A 20,117-nucleotide genomic window follows, 5' to 3' on the forward strand; every position below is an offset into this window, starting at 1 on the left:
ACATGTGCATAGGCTGTATGTAAAAGTGGATGGGTGGGATTACAGTCACGGAGGACAGGTGGGTCAATTCACAATATTCGCCCCTATAGTGAATCATATGTTGTGTAAAACCTGGCATTGGAGAGGAGGAATTTGCTGGGCATTTCTTCACTGGCAGCCGAAACACCCTCACACAGTGGGAGAGATGGAGCCCCTTATTTCTGTTTATCCTGGCTAGGGAAGAAGGAAACGTGAAGCAGAAAGTGGGAAATCATGCCTCTCCACGGACCAATAGAGACAAACCATATAGAAACAGGTTTTATTTTTTCTTCTTCTGAATATTACAAACAATTTTGTGCTGCGTGTATGAAGCATAACCCCAATCCTTGCGGCAACTAACCTCTAGTAGAATCATACCAGTTTTGCTCAGGGTAAAGAAATTACAATGCACTGTAACATCCAATCATCCTTCTGTATCGGTGTTTGTGTGGCACAGTAGATATTAGACTGGAGGTCTCTGGTGGCTGAGTTGCAAGGATGTTGACAAAGGACCAGATGAGCACTGATATAACAGAGTGGGAGGATCACAAAGCTCAGAGACTCGGAGGGGGCAGAGGCAAAAAAAAAAAAATCACTAGACTGCAGTAACATATATCATCTGCTACAGACAAATCCATCACTCAGTTACATGGCTCAACAAACCATCTGATTGCATGAAAATGCTGTCCATGTGCTTTATTTTCAGTGTTAACTTAGCTGGAGATTTTATGCCAGCCTATTATTTGAGCAACGCTAAATTATTGGTCAAAAAAATGACACGTATTATTGCGATATTGTGGTTGTTCATGGATTTTCTTGTGTTTTTGCAAATATGCATGGGGAATTAAAAAAAGGGATGTCGTATGTTGGCCTACACGTGTTCCCAGCAGAGATTTGTGACAGCAACAAACAACCGCAGAAACATAGGGTGAACTGAATACGCTGCACGCCTCTTGATGCTGTTGTACTACTAATTGAAGTCCCCAATTCAGCATTTCATGTCATGTCATCATCTCACATACATAATGCCTGAAGGCAAGTGCAGCCACTTCCACGGATGCTGAGAACACTGGGGGGAAATTCACACTGGGGAAATTAATAATAATTTTGCATTATGTATTGAGCTTTAAAAAGAAAAAAAAATCTGTGTAAAACACAGATCGCTCTGATGATGTAAGCTTGTTGTTGACTTTCCCATTCTGAATGACTGAGCAGAGGAAAGGGGGTGGGGAGTCATTAATCCATAGCTAGTGATGACCTGACATGCGAAAAAGAGGTGTAGTGGGGGATGGGCGAGGACGCTCTTGTTATGACTGGTGCTTGGCGGTGAGACAAACTTCCACAGGCCTCGGTGGGGTTTTCTCTCTCTTCCTTTTCCATCTCATTGGTCGAGGGGGGGAATCATAGCGTCTCCTTTTTTGACGTGAACCTGTCAAAACGAAGTAGCAGCTGATCAACGCTGGAGGACGTCTCTCAACTTCACCTTACCACGACGTGTTTGGGGAAATAGGTTAGTTGTCTTCACCGCATCAGAGCCACTTGGTAGACATTTGTAATAAGGCTGATGTTAAATGTGGATCTTTTCTTTTTTTGCTACCGTTCTTCCATACGTTGCCCGCCACACTCCGATGCAGTCGACGGAGGAAACGGTGGAAGCGCCGCCGCCGTCAGGGGTTCATCATCATATTGAGCTTTGGCGAGTGGCGCTTTGAAAAATAACAGTAGTTACAGGCGGCTCACTTTCGCATGTCGGGTCACCCCACTGTGTCGACTCTCTGAAGCCGTTGCTGGCTTCTCACCGCCTGGCGCTAGCTTCAATATTATAACCCAACGACACATTAATATATATATATGTGCGAAAACGATCTGTGTTGCTGACTACACATATAACACGGTCTGACGTGAACACACGAGCTGCGGAAGATATCGGAAATTGCAAGGTTTTACCCAAGTAGGTACGAGATTAAAGCAACACTGTCATTAGCATAGCATGCTGGTACTAGCTAGCTCGCTAGTTTTTTATTTTTTTTGTAGGGTTAGAGTGATGGCGATGGGTTCACGATCTCGTCAGAAAGGCTATTTCGAGTGAGCTAACTTAACGCCCTTTACCGCCAAGTGCTGTGTGTATATAATAAATACAAAATGCTAATCCGTGTGAGGGGGGGTTAACTACACGTAGCTAACTGTCGGTGACCTGCTTCATATTAACGCGATCGTGGACCGCCTTGCCTGAGTGGCATGTGTGGTGACGGGTACGGCCGCCGCAGAGGCAAAACTAATGTTAACTCGCGCGTTAGCCCGGGGGGTGCTAACCTTACCTAGCGCTTCGTTCGAAGTTGAAAGAAAGCTGCGAGTCGGATAGGGTGAATACTGCGTGTTTACTCGATACGCGCCTAAAATAAGTTACACGCGCTGCGACAAAGCCCGATCCCATTTCCCCCCCGTGCGTCCACTTAGTGACCCGTGACATGTGGCCGATCCTCAGCCTTACAATAGTCGGCAGTCTTAAAGTAAATCATTGTTACACTTGAGAGACGCGGCGTTGTGGCATATGGAGAGGAGGAGGAGGAGGGTTTTATTCAGGCTTGTGTTACAGTAATAAAGTGCATTTTGAGTCATTCGTTGGTTTAGAAAAAAAAGAAGAAGAAGTGTGCCACAGGTCTGCCCGCCTCACGCGGCGTGTCGGTTAATGGGCAGACACACTGTAGTGCGTTCAGTCCATTCACCCGCCGCCGCCGCCGGGCGTGGGGGATGGGCGGTGTATTTCCGCTTGTAGCTTACCGCGCTATCTAGCTAATTTAGCTGCCGGCAGATTAGCACGGGGACGTACCTGGCGTTGGATTTAACTTGCACGGAACCGGTCTGAGCCGCGCGGCGCCCTGCTGCAGCCACACGGACTCAGATGGCGACACAAAGAGGCGCAGCTACATTCGAAAGGGAGTTATTTTTTTTTTAATTTAATTTGAAAAATTCTCCTCGGTCGTGTGCACCAGTCTGTGATCCGGCACAAGAAGTGTTGGCTTAGATCATATCGTAGGCAAGCAAGCATCAAAATCACGACGTGTGGGGTTCATTTGCTTTATACAACATTAAAAGCACACTTCCCCTTTAATTGCGGTCCTCGGGGGACAGTTTCACACCACGCATGGCACAAATATCCTCAAGAGTGTTTTGGCTTTTTGCATCGCTGACCCACTTTTCGCTCATTGTTTGGTGACACGCCCCTTTTGCACATAACACCTTCTCCCTGCTGCCTTTTCACCCAGTCCCTGACACTTTGCTGCTAAAATTGCTCATTCTGCTTTTGCGAACGTGTCGCAGCACTGATGGAGAAACTCTGTCCCCTGTGACTGTTTGGTGGGGCCGTGTGCTTCTTGTGAAAGGGTCGCTCGTACTAAACTACAGTACATGGTGGGGAATGGTCTGCAGTTGGGGGGGAAGCATTCATGATCAATGATTTTTATTTTTCTTGTTTGGCAGGAATTCTTCAATGAAAGACGTAGAGTACAAGTGATTTCCCTCTGGAGAAACACTGTATTCTGCATCCTTTACATGTGATGTCCACCCGTGATGGTACATCCATATGATTCATGTAGCTGGTAGAAGTGAATACATTTTCTTTCCTTTTTTCCCCCCACAGGGACTGTGAGTTCTTGCTGAGGACAACGCAGCTATGATGCGCCTCTGAAGACGTCTTGATCACATGGGTAGTTGTTTTTCACCCTTCGATTGTACATTTTAATCGTGTTTAGTTCTATGTACAGTAATAGTTTTATAGCTGCATGCTATATTGAGGCCCAGAAGATCACATTACACAGGCCAAATGTCAGAATTCAGGTGCATGCTAAATCACGTATTGATGTTCACTTTCCATTCAAGTGGATTCGTGAACATTAACAATCTAAAGCTTGACATTTAGTCTTATCAATGACAGGGTAATCTTTCTTCTGGAACAATGAATGTAAAAAATACATATACTTATTATACGGCCTCTTTAAACTAGTCTGAAAGGCTGCCTGAAGCTAGTGTTATATTCTAAACATCAGCGAGTACGTGAGGTAACACGAGGGTCTGCGTGACCAAACTCTGCATCTTCGGATGTACACCAGGCTCCTTGGCAGACATCCGTGTACCCTCAGATTTGTCGTGTCCCTTCTGACACACGGGTTAGCTCGGCCACTAAACTACAAGGGCACAGAGTGCACGTGCTCATCCAAGTGGCCTTGAAAGACGTCAGATTAGGAATTAATATGCGTCTGCAGTGTCCGCAGCTATGTCCATGTGAGTGTGAAATGGGGTATAACTTAGTCGACGCTCGGTGTGAGACCGACACTGGCAGAGTTCCAAATGTTGTCTGGATGTCTGGCAATGTGAGACTTACTGTATGTCAGTGAGTGTGGGAGCCAAGTTACATTAGTTACACCGGAGTACTGTGAAGCTTTTTCCTACCGCGATTGCTTTACACAAGTGCATTCGAGGAAACCGACGAATCTCAGCTCACACAGCGAGTTTAATCCTTGAATAACCTTTCATGCAGAGAGCTCTCACCCTGCTCCTCAGCGTCTCACTGTCAGCAGAGACTCTTAGCGTCTGTCCGCCTTCTGCGTGCCTCCTCTCCTGATTGGCCTCCATGTGCTCCTCTCTTGCTTTTTGACAGTGATTCAGTTAAATGACACCATCACACCATGGCTGGGGCGTCACACCTGTGTTCAAACTTGGTCAAGAGGACAGTCGTGAAGGAGGGTTCACGGGGCGACCTTTATACAGACCAGTGTTTGTGTGTCTGAACGGGGTCTTAAATTGACAGATAGCCACCGTATTGACTTGAGTAGGTGTGAGTTACACCCGTGAACTATGATGGTGATGATCATTAAAATTTGACACCATAATCTTTAAAGTTAACAAAGAGATTCTGAAAATAATTTGCTTGTTGTTCGACCCATCTTCTACCTCGCAAGCTTCTAATTGGGCTGTCGAATCTTATCCTGTCACATTAACAGCTGGACGATTTGGTCACTGAGGTGAGGATGGGTTGTTTTCTGTTCCCCCAGAGTCTAGTTAGCAGCTAGATCGCTCCCGCGGAGAAAGAAGCTATTCGTCTTTTTGAATAGATTAATTATGTCAATAGTTGGGTGTCAGTGCTCCTAGTAGAGCTAATGATCAATACTGATCATGTTCATAAAACATTCAAATATCGCACACGATGTCAGTCAGATGAATTTGTCGAACTCTTATTGTATGCTTGTAAGCTCTGACCCTGTTCACTGCTCTTGCGTCACTTGCTTGGTTATGACATTTTCGCTGGCGTCCTTTGAAATCAGGTTAGTATTAGATCAGCACAAGTGTTATATCAACGTGATTATAGTGCACCTTAACCATAGCGAACATGCTTGTTGAAATCACGCGCTGCTTTTATGTCATTTATTGTTGGTTTCACCCTTAACAGAAGTCTGTTCTGGAAGACATTCCGGCTGGAACATTTGCCGAGTCTTTCTGTCAGTACTTCACTGTGGGAAATATTATCCAGCGGGATTTTGTGACCACCTTGTTAGGGATAGCTGAAGAGCTTCGACTAGATTCCAGGCCTCAACTGGTTCAGTTGGTCTTGGATCTCAGCCCCTGGGATGCGGCAGGAGACGTGTTGACTTTTTCAGCAGGCGGGCATGACGGAAACAGTAGAGGTTCTGTCCCTCGTCCAGACCCCTTGTTTATTTCCACAGTCCCGTGTAAACAGTGGGTTCTGCATGAATAAATATGGAGACTGGACACAAGAACTGTTTAATCTGTTATTGCTGAGGTTTAAAGCCCCTCTATTCCAGACATTTTGTTTCCAAAATACCCGTCCTGCCTTGTGAAGACGGCTGGTAATTGTTTCCAGTTGTAGGTTAATGAATGGAAACTTGTGCCCTGCCGAGAGCCAGGAGGTTTCTGCAGCCACCAAACAGAGAGACGAACGGGACATTGTCATTTATCAAATGGCAGATCACAGTTTGCATTTATCAGTTTCCCTCATCTGAAGTTGCACAGTCTAGGTCAAGCTAGGTGATGTGTTTTTTTAACCTCTTCCTCTACTCCCGTTTCAACATGTGTGCTGATTTAGAAGTTAGCTCGTAGTGTAACACCATCCTCTGTCTGTCTGTCTGTCTGTCTGTGTGTGTGTGTGTGTGTGTGTGTGTCCTTTTTCACCTGGCTCAGAGCCACTGAACTGTCATCTTACTTTTTACTATCCATTTATGATTGTGTGTGATGTAAATGCAGGGAAGCGATGATGATATTTTCAGCTCATTTCTACGATGTGTAACACCACACTGTGCTCCTCTGTGGTTTGCTTTTCCAGGCTCCTATGCTGTGCTGACCCAATGGTTTAATCGCCAGCACTAAAAATGAGCATAAGTAGTGATGAGGTCAACTTCCTGGTTTACAGATACCTGCAAGAGTCAGGTAAGTGTAAGATTCTTTTACTTACACTGGTTTTTAGCTCTTAAATGATTTCAAATGTAATTTTTCACTCTGCTGTTTAGGTCTCTGTGCTATTAAACTTTTACTCAAGCCTACTTTTCAAATGATCCTGCCCCCACCAGGCTTCTCCCACTCGGCATTCACCTTTGGCATAGAGAGCCACATTAGCCAGTCTAACATCAATGGAGCCCTGGTGCCCCCTGCTGCCCTCATCTCTATCATCCAGAAGGGCCTGCAGTATGTGGAGGCTGAAGTCAGCATCAATGAGGTCAGGCTCCATCTTTACACCATCAGCTTCTCATTAGTGTTATCTGCATTAAACTGTCAAGAAGCAGTCCACTGTTAGTGTAATGTTTTGAATTGAGTATGTCTGTAGGCTTGTAAGTATTTGTTCATTATTGTTATTGTGATGATCCATTATTAACAATAAATCTGTATTCACATGTGGCAAGTATGTATATATAAAACTGCATGTTTTCTGTGTAGGACGGAACCTTATTTGACGGGCGGCCCATCGAGTCTTTGTCTCTGATCGATGCCGTGATGCCAGATGTTGTCCAGACCAGACAGCAGGCCTACAGGGACAAGCTGGCCCAGCAGCAGCAGGCGGCGGCAGGCAGCGGCAGCAGCAGCACAGGATCCCAGGGAAGCACGAAGAACGGAGAGGGCGCTGCCAACGGGGAGGAAAATGGATCCCACGCCTTAGCCAGTAAGCTAGCTCACGGTTCTGTCTCCGAATCAGCTGCCTGACAAACAGCTGTGTTTTCCTTTTGCTTGGGTGAAAAAATAAGCGGCCACACTGCAGGGAATGTTTCTTTCCCGTGGTCTTCTGCGGGTTGTTATTTTGGATCTAAAGGCTTTGACTTTGAGATTGAAGTTTTTAAGAAACCGTGTAAGCTCTCTGGCATCATCTGACACTGACAGTTATATAAAAGGCATAATGTTGGTAATACCACAGCCGAAAGTTGGAACATTTTACAAGTCCAAAATAATCAACAAAAGACTTAAATTATACAATGTATGGTTCTGGCAGTATCGCGGTATGTTTTTTTTTTTTTCTGCTCATTATACAGTTTATGTCTTGGTATAGCATGTTTCCCCTCACAAATAAAGTGATAGGAAAAATGTTGCTGCTAAATGCAGTTGAACGTGACTAAAAGACTGTAAGGTACGTCTTATAGTTAAACCTAACCCTCTTTGTTAACCACTCCCCTGGGATAAACCCATTTCTCTCTCTCTCTCTCTCTCTGTCTGTCTGTCTGTCTGTGTGTCTGTGTGTGTGTGTGTGTGTGTGTGTGTGTGTGTGTGTGTGTGTGTGTGTGTGTGTGTGTGTGTGTGTGTGTGTGTGTGTGTGTGTGTGTGTGTGTGTGTGTGTGTGTGTGTGTGTGTGTGTGTGTGTGTGTGTGTGTGTGTGTGTGTGTGTGTGTGTGTGTGTGTGAAGAGATGAAGAAGAGAGTTGTACTCTCTTCTTCATGACAGCTGCAGTACAACTTCGAGATTGTCTTGGGTGTATAAATGTCTGTGGCTCACTCTGCGTTACATAAAGCTAATTTGGTGTTTCCTTAAACCTGCATGTTGTTAACTCGTGGTTTTCGGTATGGGTTTTTTCCATCCAAACCACCTCCTCCTCTTCCCAACAATGTTTTAATCACAATAACACACCGGGCCTCAGAATTCAATTATAGACTGCTGCTGAGGGGGTATGTTAAGGTTCTGACACGTTTACAGCTATACTTTACTCACTTACAACGTCTAAACATTGGCTTGATACGTTGCATGTTACACTCTGTGCCATTGTACGCTTAGTGGCTATCCTTTAGACGAGCTGGGTTTCATACAAACACTCTTGGCCTTTCATCGGCAGCATAGCCTGCTCTGTAATTCCACAGCTGTCAGCTGTTCAGGCTGGTGTCCACGCAGTGCAGCAGCGTTTACTTGACTCTTGTCAAGAAACACTGGCGTCGCAAGTCTGTTTGGATTAACAACATGCAAGGATGAAGTAACTGTGCTGCTATGGGACTGAACGTTCCGAGGAAATTTGATGCAGAACAGAAGCACTGTTGAAATGAAACCAGTTTGCTGGCCTGGTTGTTGGTATGTTTAGCTGCTCCATCAGATTATTCCTTTGTGTGGGAAAACTCATTATTCATCTCAAAATAGTTTGGCTATTTTACTGGATACATCTGTACTACCATACATCTGTTTCTGCCTGTTACACCGGAGTACTGTGAAGCTTTTTCCTACCACGATTGGTGTACACGAGTCCATTCAAGGAAACCAAAGAATCTCAGCTCACACAGTTACCCTCCACAATTGCCATTGCATCCTCCTAACTTTGAGAACAGTGCAGTACTAAATGATCACTCTTAGGTAAACCTTTAGCTAAAGGTTTTGGTGTGCTTCTCTCTCCTTCCTGTAGATCACCACTCGGAGATGATGGAGGTGGATAGAGATGTGGAGATCCCGCAGAGTAAAGCCATGGTCCTGAGGGGCCACGAGTCTGAAGTTTTTATCTGTGCCTGGAACCCAGTGAACGACCTCCTTGCCTCTGGGTCAGTATCACCACATCATCCTTCTCTGTCCACTCGGTTTTCACCGCTCACACAGCACCAAAGAATAGCACGAGAGAGTGTTGAGACATGGATGGCTTTGTTACTTTGTTTTAATACATTCCCACATTTAATAACAGTCCAGTTTGTGGTCCAGAGTAGGTTGTCTTGTCTATCTTTAAACACCCATTGAGTAAAATCAAGTTTTTAACCCTGGTAACATGTCCATATCTTTTGTTTTTAAATGATAGAGGATATATCAGCAAAATAAGCAGTCAAAACCATGGTTGACTTCTCCACGGTCAGCTTGCTAATGTTCAAAAATTGATTAAACAAATAAAAGTAATCTTAGTTGGGGGAACATTTAGAGGTATGTGAAGCATTTCTTTTCCTATTCCCTACTAATTTATCGCTTCTGACAAAAGTGTCTTTGTTGGCCAGAGTCATAGTTTTTCCAATGTCGATATCCCTCTACAGAGGAATGTTACACAGAAAAATCTTTGGACAATCTGAGAATCAGTTGGAGAATGTTATGGTTAAGCTGGAAGTGTGACAGTTTTTTTTACTATCAGCTAATGACTAAAGGCTTTTTGCCTATAAATAACAACAAACGACTGCATAGTTATAACTCAAAGCAGCCTGTAGTTATTGATCAGCAGATTAATGGTACGTTCACACCAAACGCGACAGGACTTTTTCGTGCAAGATTACATACAGTCACAGCAAAAACGCACATTTTGCATCATCCGTTGGAGTTGAAATGTTTTAAACTTGAGGGAAATATTCACCTGCCGCAATGTTGCAAAAGCCAATTAGTAGAGTAACGTTTGCATCATCACACAGGTCAATCTTGACTCTCGGCCCCCCCCCCCCCCCCCCCCCCCCCAGCGGTTGCATTACTTTAAAAAGTTTTTAGCTAGCTGCCAAAAAATAAATTACCAAATATTTCTCGAAAACCCTCCAATGTGGCTGAATTACAACAATTCTGCAAAGATGAGTGGGCCAAAATTCCTCCACAGCGCTGTAAAAGACTCATTGCAAGTTATCGCAAAGGCTTGATTGCAGTTGTTGCTGCTAAGGGTGGCCCAACCAGTTATTAGGTTTAGGGGGCAAACACTTTTTCACACAGGGCCATGTAGGTTTTCCCCCTTAATTATAAAAACCTCCATTTAAAAACTGCATTTTGTGTTTACCTGTGTTATCTTTGTCTTATATTTAAATTTGTTTGATGATCTGAAACATTTGTGTGTGACAAACATGCAAAAAAATAAGAAATCAGGAAGGGGGCAAACACTTTTTCACACCACTGTATCTCCTTTGATGATGTCATTTTTGGCCCTGTTCATTACCGTACGTCACGAGTCATCAGGTCACGCCTGGCACTAGAACGTATGTCCTCATGCGTCTCGAGTGACCACTTGTGATCTGATGTCACAGATCTCACCCAGCTCACTATGCGAAATCTTTTACTCCGACAGGTCCGGGGACTCGACAGCACGAATCTGGAACCTGAGTGAGAACAGCACAGGTGGATCCACGCAGCTGGTTCTGAGGCACTGCATACGGGAAGGAGGCCAGGACGTGCCCAGCAACAAGGATGTCACCTCACTAGACTGGAATGTGAGTGTGTGTGCGTGCGTGCCTGTGTGTGTGGTTGTACAGTATGATTGTGTGTGTGTTTTCCACTGAGTGCAGATTTTTAGTAATCTAATCTAGTGCTGTGTGCCGGCATGCCTGTGGCCACTACTTCTGCTGAAGGCATTCCTTCCAACCAGATATATGGGGGCGAGTCACTCCCACACGGGAACAGGCGTTTTATGCTGTTCAGCTGCAACCTATTTTTTCCCTGAGTCGTCAACGCAACACCAAATCATTACTAATATTTCATCTTTCATCAACTATTTATTACCCAGAAGAGACTCATGAATAAAGAAGGTGGAACTTATCTGTGAGATAAGGAACAATGCTGAACCAAATTATGCAAATGAAAAATCATTTGGGAGCTTAAACCTTCAAAACATTAAATGCCATCGATGGCAAACTAGTGAGAAACATCTCTTTTCTCTTTCAGAGTGAGGGAACGTTGCTCGCCACAGGATCATATGATGGCTTTGCTAGAATATGGACAAAAGATGGTAAGACTCTTAGCTTCTGTTACAATGATGTATGGGTTGTGACATGGTTTCCCTCTCTTTCTAAGTTGCATTTGGTTTTGAATGTTTTCAGGTAACCTGGCCAGTACGCTTGGTCAGCATAAAGGTCCTATATTTGCACTCAAGTGGAATAAGAAAGGAAACTTCATCCTCAGTGCTGGTGTTGACAAGGTAAAGCATATAGATTTTAACTGTGGTTTGTAAGCAGTGAAATATTAGATTGTTGGTGTTATCTTCTCTATCTTCGCCCACGACAGAATTAAAGTAGCGTTTCTTAGTGGTATGAATGTTGGCACTGTTGTCACAATGACCATAGATCGCTTCCTGTTTTATTAGCTTCCCGATCAAAACCAGCAGCCCACCACCAGACAACGTGTTCTTTGCATATATTATCAATGGACAATGAATCATCGATGCAGGGGTTGGAATTAACAAATTATATTTACTTTAGTTTTTAGTATTTTGTGCTGTTTGAAGTAGTTTTAAAAATTAGTAATGCTCCAAGTACTTTAAAACACGAGTAAATCATCACAGAGAAAAAACTAAAGTCAAATGATGAAGCTATGATTGTGTGAGAACACTAATGATGAAAAGAGTCAAATCAGAAGCTGTGGCAGAGCAGCAGTGGCCGATGCGATGCACCACCCAGCAACCACAGCCATGAAGTGCACGCGGGACTTAACACTAAATGCTAAAATAGTGTGGGTGGATCCTTTTGTTGCGATTTCTACGTCCACTTATACCGGTCGGTGAGGTGTGCGCCACCTCCCCTGTTGTGACAAATTACTTTGTTGCCTAGCAATGCAGCGTTTTTTGTGTTTGTCAGCTGCAGCCGCTAGTGAGTGTGTTGTTTTTCTTCTGCTGTTAATCCTATAAGAAGCTGTGGACTTGTAATTATCAATTAATAGTTGTATGCACAGGCTTCAAAATGCCTGACTGGAATAATGTGGTTGCTTTTGGTTCATTTCTCACCTGGAAGGGAGTACATTTTATTTACTTTGTACTTTTGAGTACATTTTCTGAGTACATTTTTCGACACAAGCAATAGTACTTCTGCTTTATTAAAATTTGTTTTAAGTAGCAGTACTTGAATACAATTTTCCATTACTCTTTCCACCCCTCAATACATTGACAAAGCCATAAAGTTCTTATCCTCCTTGTTAGTCTCGATTTACCAGGATTTCGCAAAATGCAAACAAATATAGGCTAAAATAGGCTAAAAACGTAGCTGACATTACAACATTACAACTGCACATTTGATGAGCTTTGAAAGGTAGAGGGGCAAACAGACACGCAGCTCACACAGAACAGAAAAGCTCAAACAGTTTCTCAAACAAAGATGACTGATCAGCGACTTTAAAACCATCTCCTCTAGAGAAATCACTCCGGTCTGAATGGGGCTTTACTGTGGTTCATGTCCTCTAGTCAAAGCATGTTGAGAAAAGACATTATTCAGTCAGGTCACCATGTTAATTCAGAATAGACATCAGTTGACCAGTTTCATTGAAGGGTTGAAATTGTTCAGAGATGTTTGATGCTTTAATAGGTCGGTGTGTTTTTTTTCTCTTAATGCCTACTTAAGCACATGATCACTGTCAAAGATGAACGCTTTTTGCAAGATATGTGTCCTAGGCTGTTAAAGGAAAGTTTTCATCTGTCTTTCAAGTTCTTATTTGTTGGGTCACTATTTGCTCTTGACGACAAGCGAGTCTGAACAGCTAATGTTTATTTTAGGGCTTTTAGCAAAGAGGCGTTCAGACAGACCATCATAAACGCTAAAAGTGAATGAAACGTCTTAATAATAAATTAAAATGTTCATCAAACATTAGTCACGTGAAGGGAAAGGCCAGCATATGGCTGGCATGAAGCATTTCTGTCAGACAGAGAAAACAGTGGTGACATTGTGTAACATTGCCATCTAGTGTACGACACTGTAATAACGCAGTGTTACCTACAGGACAGGCTAGACATGAATGCCCAAGTACAATTGTCTTGCAGGTAGAGCTGCAACAGTAAATCAATTAATCGATTACTGATGGACTATTAAATGAATCGCCAACTATATGATAATCCATTAATTGGTTCAAATTCTCTGATTTCAGCTTCTTAAATGTGAATATTTATGGTTTCTTTGCTCCTCTACGACAGTAAACTGAATATATTTGGTGTGTGGACAAAACAAAACATCATCTTGGGGTTTGGGAAACATGCTCAACATTTTTCACCATTTTATGACATTTTATGAACCAGAAAAGTAATCGATTAATCAAGATCATAATCGACAGATTAATGGATTATGAAAATAATTGTTAGTGGCAGCCCTATTTGCAGGTATAAAAAAAAAGGCCTGATGTGTGCGTGTATATGTACATACATATATATTTGTTTGTGTGTGTGAATAATGAAAATCTCCTCCTTCACACAGACCACAATTATTTGGGACGCACACACAGGGGAGGCAAAGCAACAGTTTCCTTTCCACTCTGGTGAGTGACAGAAGTCAGACGGACTTTTCATGCAACGGTTCCTGTTTTTAGACCTTTTGCTGAACTGCAGTGAGACAACACTGATAATGAATTCCATGTTTCTGTCACCAAATCTTTTTCACACATGGTGACTGATGTCTTTGACTCTTCCATATTCAGCCTGACAACACATTTTGCACAACAGCTCTGCATTGTGACAGTGTTTGCTTTGTCGGAGCGTGACAGTAACAGACCCGACACCGCAAATGAACTCGCAAATTGTATGTTGTTGTATCTGCACTTATTGTTACAGTAAATTCACAGTAGGTGTGGCAACAGTTGATCTTCATTCAGATCATCGTATGCACGTCACAGTCTCTCATGTTCTGCCTGCATATGTCACTGCTGCAGCAGCCCTGAGCTCTGTGTCTACCTCCCAACAGCACCTGCTTTGGACGTAGACTGGCAGAGCAACAACACGTTTGCCTCCTGTAGCACAGACATGTGCATCCATGTGTGTAAGCTGGGTCAGGACAGACCTGTCAAGACCTTCCAGGGACACACGGTAAGACACGAGTCCTCCGCGTGTGAGACAGAGACAGAAGTCAGAAATAAGAAACCCTCAAACCACTTCTGTCAAAACTCTCCCTCGATGCTGTAACGAGCCTGTGACAGTTTAATGAAGAAGTTTTCAGGATGCATTGAAATACTGAATGTCGTTTTTTAAGGTGACATATTATGCTCTTATTCAGGTTCATACTTTTAATTTGTTACCATAAATCTGAACCAGTGGTTCAGAGCCAGGCTGGAGGGTTTAGCAAAGCTCAAACAAAAACAACAGGATGGTCTTTTTTCACAGTTTGTAGGCCAGCAGGCTCCACAGATACTCACATTTATGTGCACAAACACTGAAATAATGTGTCCCCTTTAAATCAGCTGCCCCCTTTGCACATCTTATCACACATTTGCTGATCTTGTTTTATTTCTAACCGCCATCTAACTCGCTGCAGAATGAGGTCAATGCCATCAAGTGGGACCCCACTGGGAGCTTGCTAGCCTCCTGCTCTGACGACATGACACTCAAGGTCAGTCCACACAATACAAATGTAGTGACTGTCACCTAACAGCCAGGAAAATGTTGCAACGTAACAAGTTTTTCTCCTTCCCTTTCCTTCGTAGATCTGGAGTATGAAACAGGACTCGTGTGTCCACGACCTCCAGGCCCACAGTAAAGAAATCTACACAATCAAGTGGAGCCCCACAGGCCCCGGGACCAACAACCCCAGTGCCAACCTCATGTTGGCCAGGTAAGAATACAAAGCAGCACCTGAGCACCAGCCTCACTTCTCAGTTTCCAATTCCTTGGGTCATTTCATAGATTCAAGATGACAAACAAACTGTGTATGCAATCCTACAATCTGAAATTGGGGAAACAAGAAAAGGCACGTTTCTGATATTGTAGAATTAAGGGTTGATATCAGGATACGTGACAAACTCCGGTGGGGACGGTGTTCTATGCTTAAACAGGTTCTTAACCAGTGGATACATCTGCCACTTTATTTTCATGCTACTCGACTCTGACACTTTGTTCATGTTGCCCCCCCCCCCCCCCCCCCCCCCCCCCCCCCCTTCTCCCCTCTCTGCAGTGCGTCATTTGACTCAACAGTGCGTCTGTGGGACGTAGAGCGCGGGGTGTGTATCCACACACTGACCCGCCACCAGGAGCCCGTCTACAGTGTGGCCTTCAGCCCTGATGGCAGGCACCTCGCCAGCGGCTCCTTCGACAAGTGTGTCCACATCTGGAACACTCAGGTCCGGGATGACAACCAATAAACACATTGTGTTCAAGCCATCCAAATATGATCAAAATTTTTGCTAACATTTGTGTGTGTGTGTGTGTGTGTGTGTGTGTGTGTGTGTGTGTGTGTGTGTGTGTGTGTGTGTGTGTGTGTGTGTGTGTGTGTGTGTGTGTGTGTGTGTGTGTGTGTGTGTGTGTGTGTGTGTGTGTGTGTGTGTGTGTGTGTGTGTGTGTGTGTGTGTGTGTGTGTGTGTTTTCAGACTGGTGCTTTAGTCCACAGCTACCGGGGGACAGGAGGGATCTTCGAGGTGTGCTGGAACGCCACAGGGGACAAAGTAGGAGCCAGCGCATCAGATGGATCGGTGAGTTGCCCTGGCCTCTGTGTACTACATTTACACCAGCCGACTGAGGCGACATCCACACTGCGATAACAAAAAGCAAATTAGCTCTGAATCCATTTAAATTCCCGTCTCGTAGACATACTGCACAGGTCCGTGTCGCAGTTCAACTTTAATGGACAATTTAATACGCACTGCGCGACGGAAGTGTGAAGTTAGGAACCGACTAGCAGAACCGAAATGCATCTGTATAATTAAATCCACGAATCTTGGAATTGTTGGAACTGGTTCCGACCCAGAATCGATTCTTAATTCCCAACCATGGGATGTAGTAACATGGTTGACTCGGGTTAACTGACACCATCAAATGTGGTGATGGTGTCTGGTAAGAATCACGGTTACAAGTGGCTGTCACATGAGAGTGTTGACTCCCGCAGGCATTATTGTTTCCGTAGTCGTTTTTGAAACCCAACCTCTCAAACCGCATGCAGGTTTAACAGTTGCTGCTGCGGTGCCTGTAGTCAACACTAGATGGAGCCACTAGTGTCTGAGTAGGGAGTTGTTTGTCTGGGGAAGAATGGGCCAAAGTCAGGGAGCTGTGGTTGAGGCCTTGTTCTTGGGCCACAACCAGCTAAGAGAACGCAACGCGATTGATTGTACACTCTTCTTCGTCATTTTTGACGCGGTTCGCAACCAGCGCTACTGGCGCATTGTCGGCACCTTCTGCTCCGGAGTTTTCCCTTTCCTCTGACAGTGGCAGACTTTTTTTAAGTGTAGTACTTATTTGTTTTTTTAAAACCAATATATTGTTTGTTCTGATGGTTAAAAAGTAGTTGCCGTTTGATGTGAAATGTAGTGTACAACGACAAACACGCAGAGAGGATTTGATATGGAGAATGAATGAAACTGTGGATTTGTCTTCGCAGTGGAATCCCACAATAAATACACTCAATGTGCATCAATGTCCAATTTCTACATTTATGGCCAAAATAAAGCAGGTGTTCATATTTTTAACTCTTTCTCTCCTCAATCATTTGCCCTAAACAAGTGGCAGTAACGTCGTGGCTGTTGTTCACACGAGTATTACACAGAGCTGTCGTAAGAATGAAATACATTTTTTTAATTTACATATGACCAAACAAAACCTGGATGAAGCTTCTTGCTGGTGAGAAGTGAAACCTCTCTCCTCTCAGTTAAAGCTCTGGCGTGGCTGGAACTAAAATTCTTGTGGCTGATTTTTTTGTTTTTTTCCCAGGTTTGTGTATTAGACCTGAGGAAATGACACTCACCTGGTGGAGCCATGGACCGACTACGAATGTGTACATAGCCAAAATGACTGACTTGTCCCTGCCTGTCCGGCACACTGCTGTAGTCCCATCAGACGCAATGGCCCGCCATCACAGCCCCTCCACCTCCCACCCATCTGCCTGTCTCTCCTATGTACACACCAGGACCACACCTTTGCCACATACAGTTCTTCTGCACACGTATGTCACAGGTCTGTGTGGACTCTCCCGGACCTGCTGGAAGAAGCATGTTGTCAACCAGTTCCGCCACATTGGACCCGTCGTCGTACGCAAACAAAAGCACCAGGATTCTTCTCGCTTTCCCTCTTTTTATCCTTTGTACCAGATTTTTAAAGACTTTTGTTTTCTTCTGTTGGAGTGTGCATATTGCATATGTCAGCATTTGGTGTCCTGTGGACATTGTTGTGTCGAATTTGGATTAAACTGATCTGTGTAGGTTTTATATTAACGTGTGGGTTGGGAGAGAGGGGAGGGCCCGGGCTGTGGGAGATGTTTGTCTTTTCCTGCCGGTGTTAAAGCTGTTCATCGGGCGATTTTCATCTTGATCTTGACTTGGCTCAGAAGATGAAATGGTTGATCACTTTGTCGACTATTTTTATCCAAAAGGTTTGTCCCATTTTGGCCCACCCTTTTTCTTTTTTTTATCAAAGTCTGAAGCAGTTAATCAGAGGCTGAACTGTCCTTTGTTGGGTTTTTTTTACAACTTTTATCCTCACAAGTGGTTTTCAGGTGTTTTTGTTCATCAGGTTGATGTGGAGCTCTAAAGAATTGAAAACCTCTGCAGCATTAACACTGTCAATCTCGCGCTCCAACCGCGTGTTGGGCAGAACCACACCAGCGGGAGTTAACGCGTCGACAGCTCGAGGTTCAAGGAGACGGCCATGCTTTTGTGGCGTCGCTTCAGCCTCTGGGTCGTGCGGTGAAGGACGCAGGAAAAGTCCATGACCTGTCGAATTCATCTGACGTGAATATGTGTTATCAGTCATAATTGTGCTTTTTTTTTTTTTTTAACTTGTGGCCATCCAGTGCTGAATGATAATCAGACTGAGTCTAATCGTGTCCCTCTTCCTCTGCTTGGTCGTTAAACAACAGAACATCGCTTGCAGCATCTCCTCCTCTGGCGGCGCAGCGTCGTTTGGTCGCACCTTCGTAAAACACAACTCAAACATTCGCTCACAGCCGAACTGACGTCTGTGGTTTGTCTTGTTGAGCAGTCAGCTTCAAACTTTTCACTCTGTAACGTGTGCAGCTCTTCATATCCACTGTCGACACTACAGTCCTTGGTTTGCTGTTGTCAGGCAGTTGTTGCCCAACATTAACACACACACACACACACTCTGGAGACGGGCTGCGTTCAGGCCTATGCACAGATAGACAGTGCTTTTATTTGTAGTGTTCAAATAGAGTTGCCGTTTTGGGGCAGACTCGCAGCATATGACTTGATGTATCATGGTATCTGCATATAATATATATATATATGTAAAATATATATATATCTGCGCTATCACAGGGGAGTCTTTTGTATGCCACTCAGTGCTAAGGGTGGATTTTAAAATAACTTTTTGAAGACGCTTGAAATACAGTATGTGATGTTGCCGTGCATCACCAGGGGTCGTGACCATGAGGATTGTTTTGTGTTTTTTTGTTTTTTAATTTTTTTTATAAAATACCATTAAACAGTCAGTGAAATAAAAGATCAGCCCTTTGAGGGGAGTTTTTTTTTCTTTTTCCTTTGCACTTTAGGCTAAAAAATGCAGCAAAACAGGGAGATGTTCATTCAAGCCATCGTGGACAGGCCTGATGTTTGAAACGCTCTTAAAGACGAATCAGAGCCGATGCCGAGAGTGCGGCACTCCAGCGGGGTCACAGGGTAACTGGCGTCCTGTCCGACTCCTGGGGGGTCAATCGTGGTATCCTGTAGCCATAACTAACATCCAGCGGCTTGATATACACAAACATACACAGTCAGAGGATTTGTTCAGAATGTTACTTACTAAAAAAAATTGTTCTGAAGCTGAAGACTATTTTGAAGTTTGCTTTAATACAGTCGGCAGTGATTGGACTGTAACACAAAGACAATTTCAAAGATATCTATGACAGTGGAATGGTATTTTATAATGGTTAGGGGTTTTTTTTACACTGCGTTCAAGTGTTTGCTATTTTTTTGTTTTTGGTTCTTACTGAAAGTACTAATGTCAATTCTATCTTTGCTATGTCAGAGAGCCCTTGAAGGTTTTGTACTTCTCAAAACTTTTGTAATTCTGATTCATTTGTAGCTACTTGTACTCAAAAATGAACAAAAAAGTTATAAAATTTGGATTTTAATTGTTGATGTGTAACACAGAACATGTAAATACCAATTTGCAGATTTTGTTTTTGTTTTTGTTGTGTTGTCTTTGCCCTCACTTGCGTTGTACTCTTCTCTCTCACTCACATGGTTGCGGTCTGCAGCCTCCGGATCTGACTGTTGTAATATCACTCTGATCTTAAGGTCTAGAATAAAATCTATTTTGATAATAGCGGCGTGTTTTCTTTTAATTTTCACACTGCTGCGCTGACGCTCTTTAGGAGTTCTTGATTAAATGTCCTCAGGTATTCACACAAAATTCCGCTTGGACTATTTTCAGTTTCGGCCATCAGGCAGAGTCGGTCCGCTGATACTAAACACTTTGGATTCGATTTAAATCTCAACCACTGCTCGTATATCCACAGAGAAAGAATCCCACTGACTTTGATCCCATTAAAAGCCCAGTCGTAAGGTTGACGGACAATAAATCAAATGCCTTCACTTTAACAAATGTGTACACATTCATGGCTCCCGCAAGTTGAACTGTAATAACTTTTCCTGGACTTTCATCGAGTGTAAAACACACACATTTACTTTGTGTTCAGTGCTAACTGTCAAACATTTGCAAACCACATTTCATGTATCACGACTAGACCAGAAAGCTTCTAGCTGGTGGCTACATTTAAACCACAAGGGTCCAAGAGCCTTCTCCCCATTCAGGTTTAGTCAGACTTTGGATGGGC

General features: G+C 43.8%; 1 protein-coding gene across 5 annotated transcripts; it reads left to right on the forward strand.

Annotated features, from left to right (window-relative positions):
* Nucleotides 1-1,301: 1,301 nt before the first annotated feature.
* tbl1xr1b (tbl1x receptor 1b) lies at nucleotides 1,302-19,606 on the forward strand. 5 transcript variants are annotated; one of them, XM_035634535.2, is made up of 16 exons: nucleotides 1,302-1,528; nucleotides 3,659-3,725; nucleotides 6,356-6,459; nucleotides 6,600-6,745; nucleotides 6,964-7,186; nucleotides 8,897-9,029; nucleotides 10,505-10,646; nucleotides 11,098-11,161; nucleotides 11,253-11,350; nucleotides 13,605-13,665; nucleotides 14,088-14,209; nucleotides 14,655-14,729; nucleotides 14,824-14,951; nucleotides 15,291-15,456; nucleotides 15,703-15,804; nucleotides 17,036-19,606. In XM_035634535.2, exons 3-16 carry the CDS (start codon nucleotides 6,402-6,404, stop codon nucleotides 17,060-17,062), a joined length of 1,545 nt encoding a protein of 514 aa, XP_035490428.1. In that variant the 5' UTR covers nucleotides 1,302-1,528; nucleotides 3,659-3,725; nucleotides 6,356-6,401; the 3' UTR covers nucleotides 17,063-19,606. The 5 variants fall into 5 exon arrangements, with proteins under 5 accessions (XP_035490428.1, XP_035490432.1, XP_035490429.1 ...); XM_035634536.2 differs by lacking the exon at nucleotides 1,302-1,528 and adding an exon at nucleotides 1,816-1,973; XM_035634534.2 differs by lacking the exon at nucleotides 1,302-1,528 and adding an exon at nucleotides 1,818-1,969.
* Nucleotides 19,607-20,117: the final 511 nt, after the last annotated feature.

The sequence above is a fragment of the Scophthalmus maximus genome, chromosome 5, assembly GCF_022379125.1.
Source record: "Scophthalmus maximus strain ysfricsl-2021 chromosome 5, ASM2237912v1, whole genome shotgun sequence".
Lineage (NCBI taxonomy): Eukaryota > Metazoa > Chordata > Actinopteri > Pleuronectiformes > Scophthalmidae > Scophthalmus > Scophthalmus maximus.

What these genes read in the sequence shown, in the direction of transcription:
- tbl1xr1b (XM_035634535.2), top strand. Translation starts at nt 6,402, where the DNA reads ATGAGCATAAGTAGTGATGAGGTCAACTTCCTGGTTTACAGATACCTG. An exon ending in AACGACCTCCTTGCCTCTGG is followed by an intron (nt 9,030 to 10,504) that starts GTCAGTATCACC and finishes TTACTCCGACAG; the next exon opens with GTCCGGGGACTCGACAGCAC. An exon ending in GCCAACCTCATGTTGGCCAG is followed by an intron (nt 14,952 to 15,290) that starts GTAAGAATACAA and finishes CCCTCTCTGCAG; the next exon opens with TGCGTCATTTGACTCAACAG.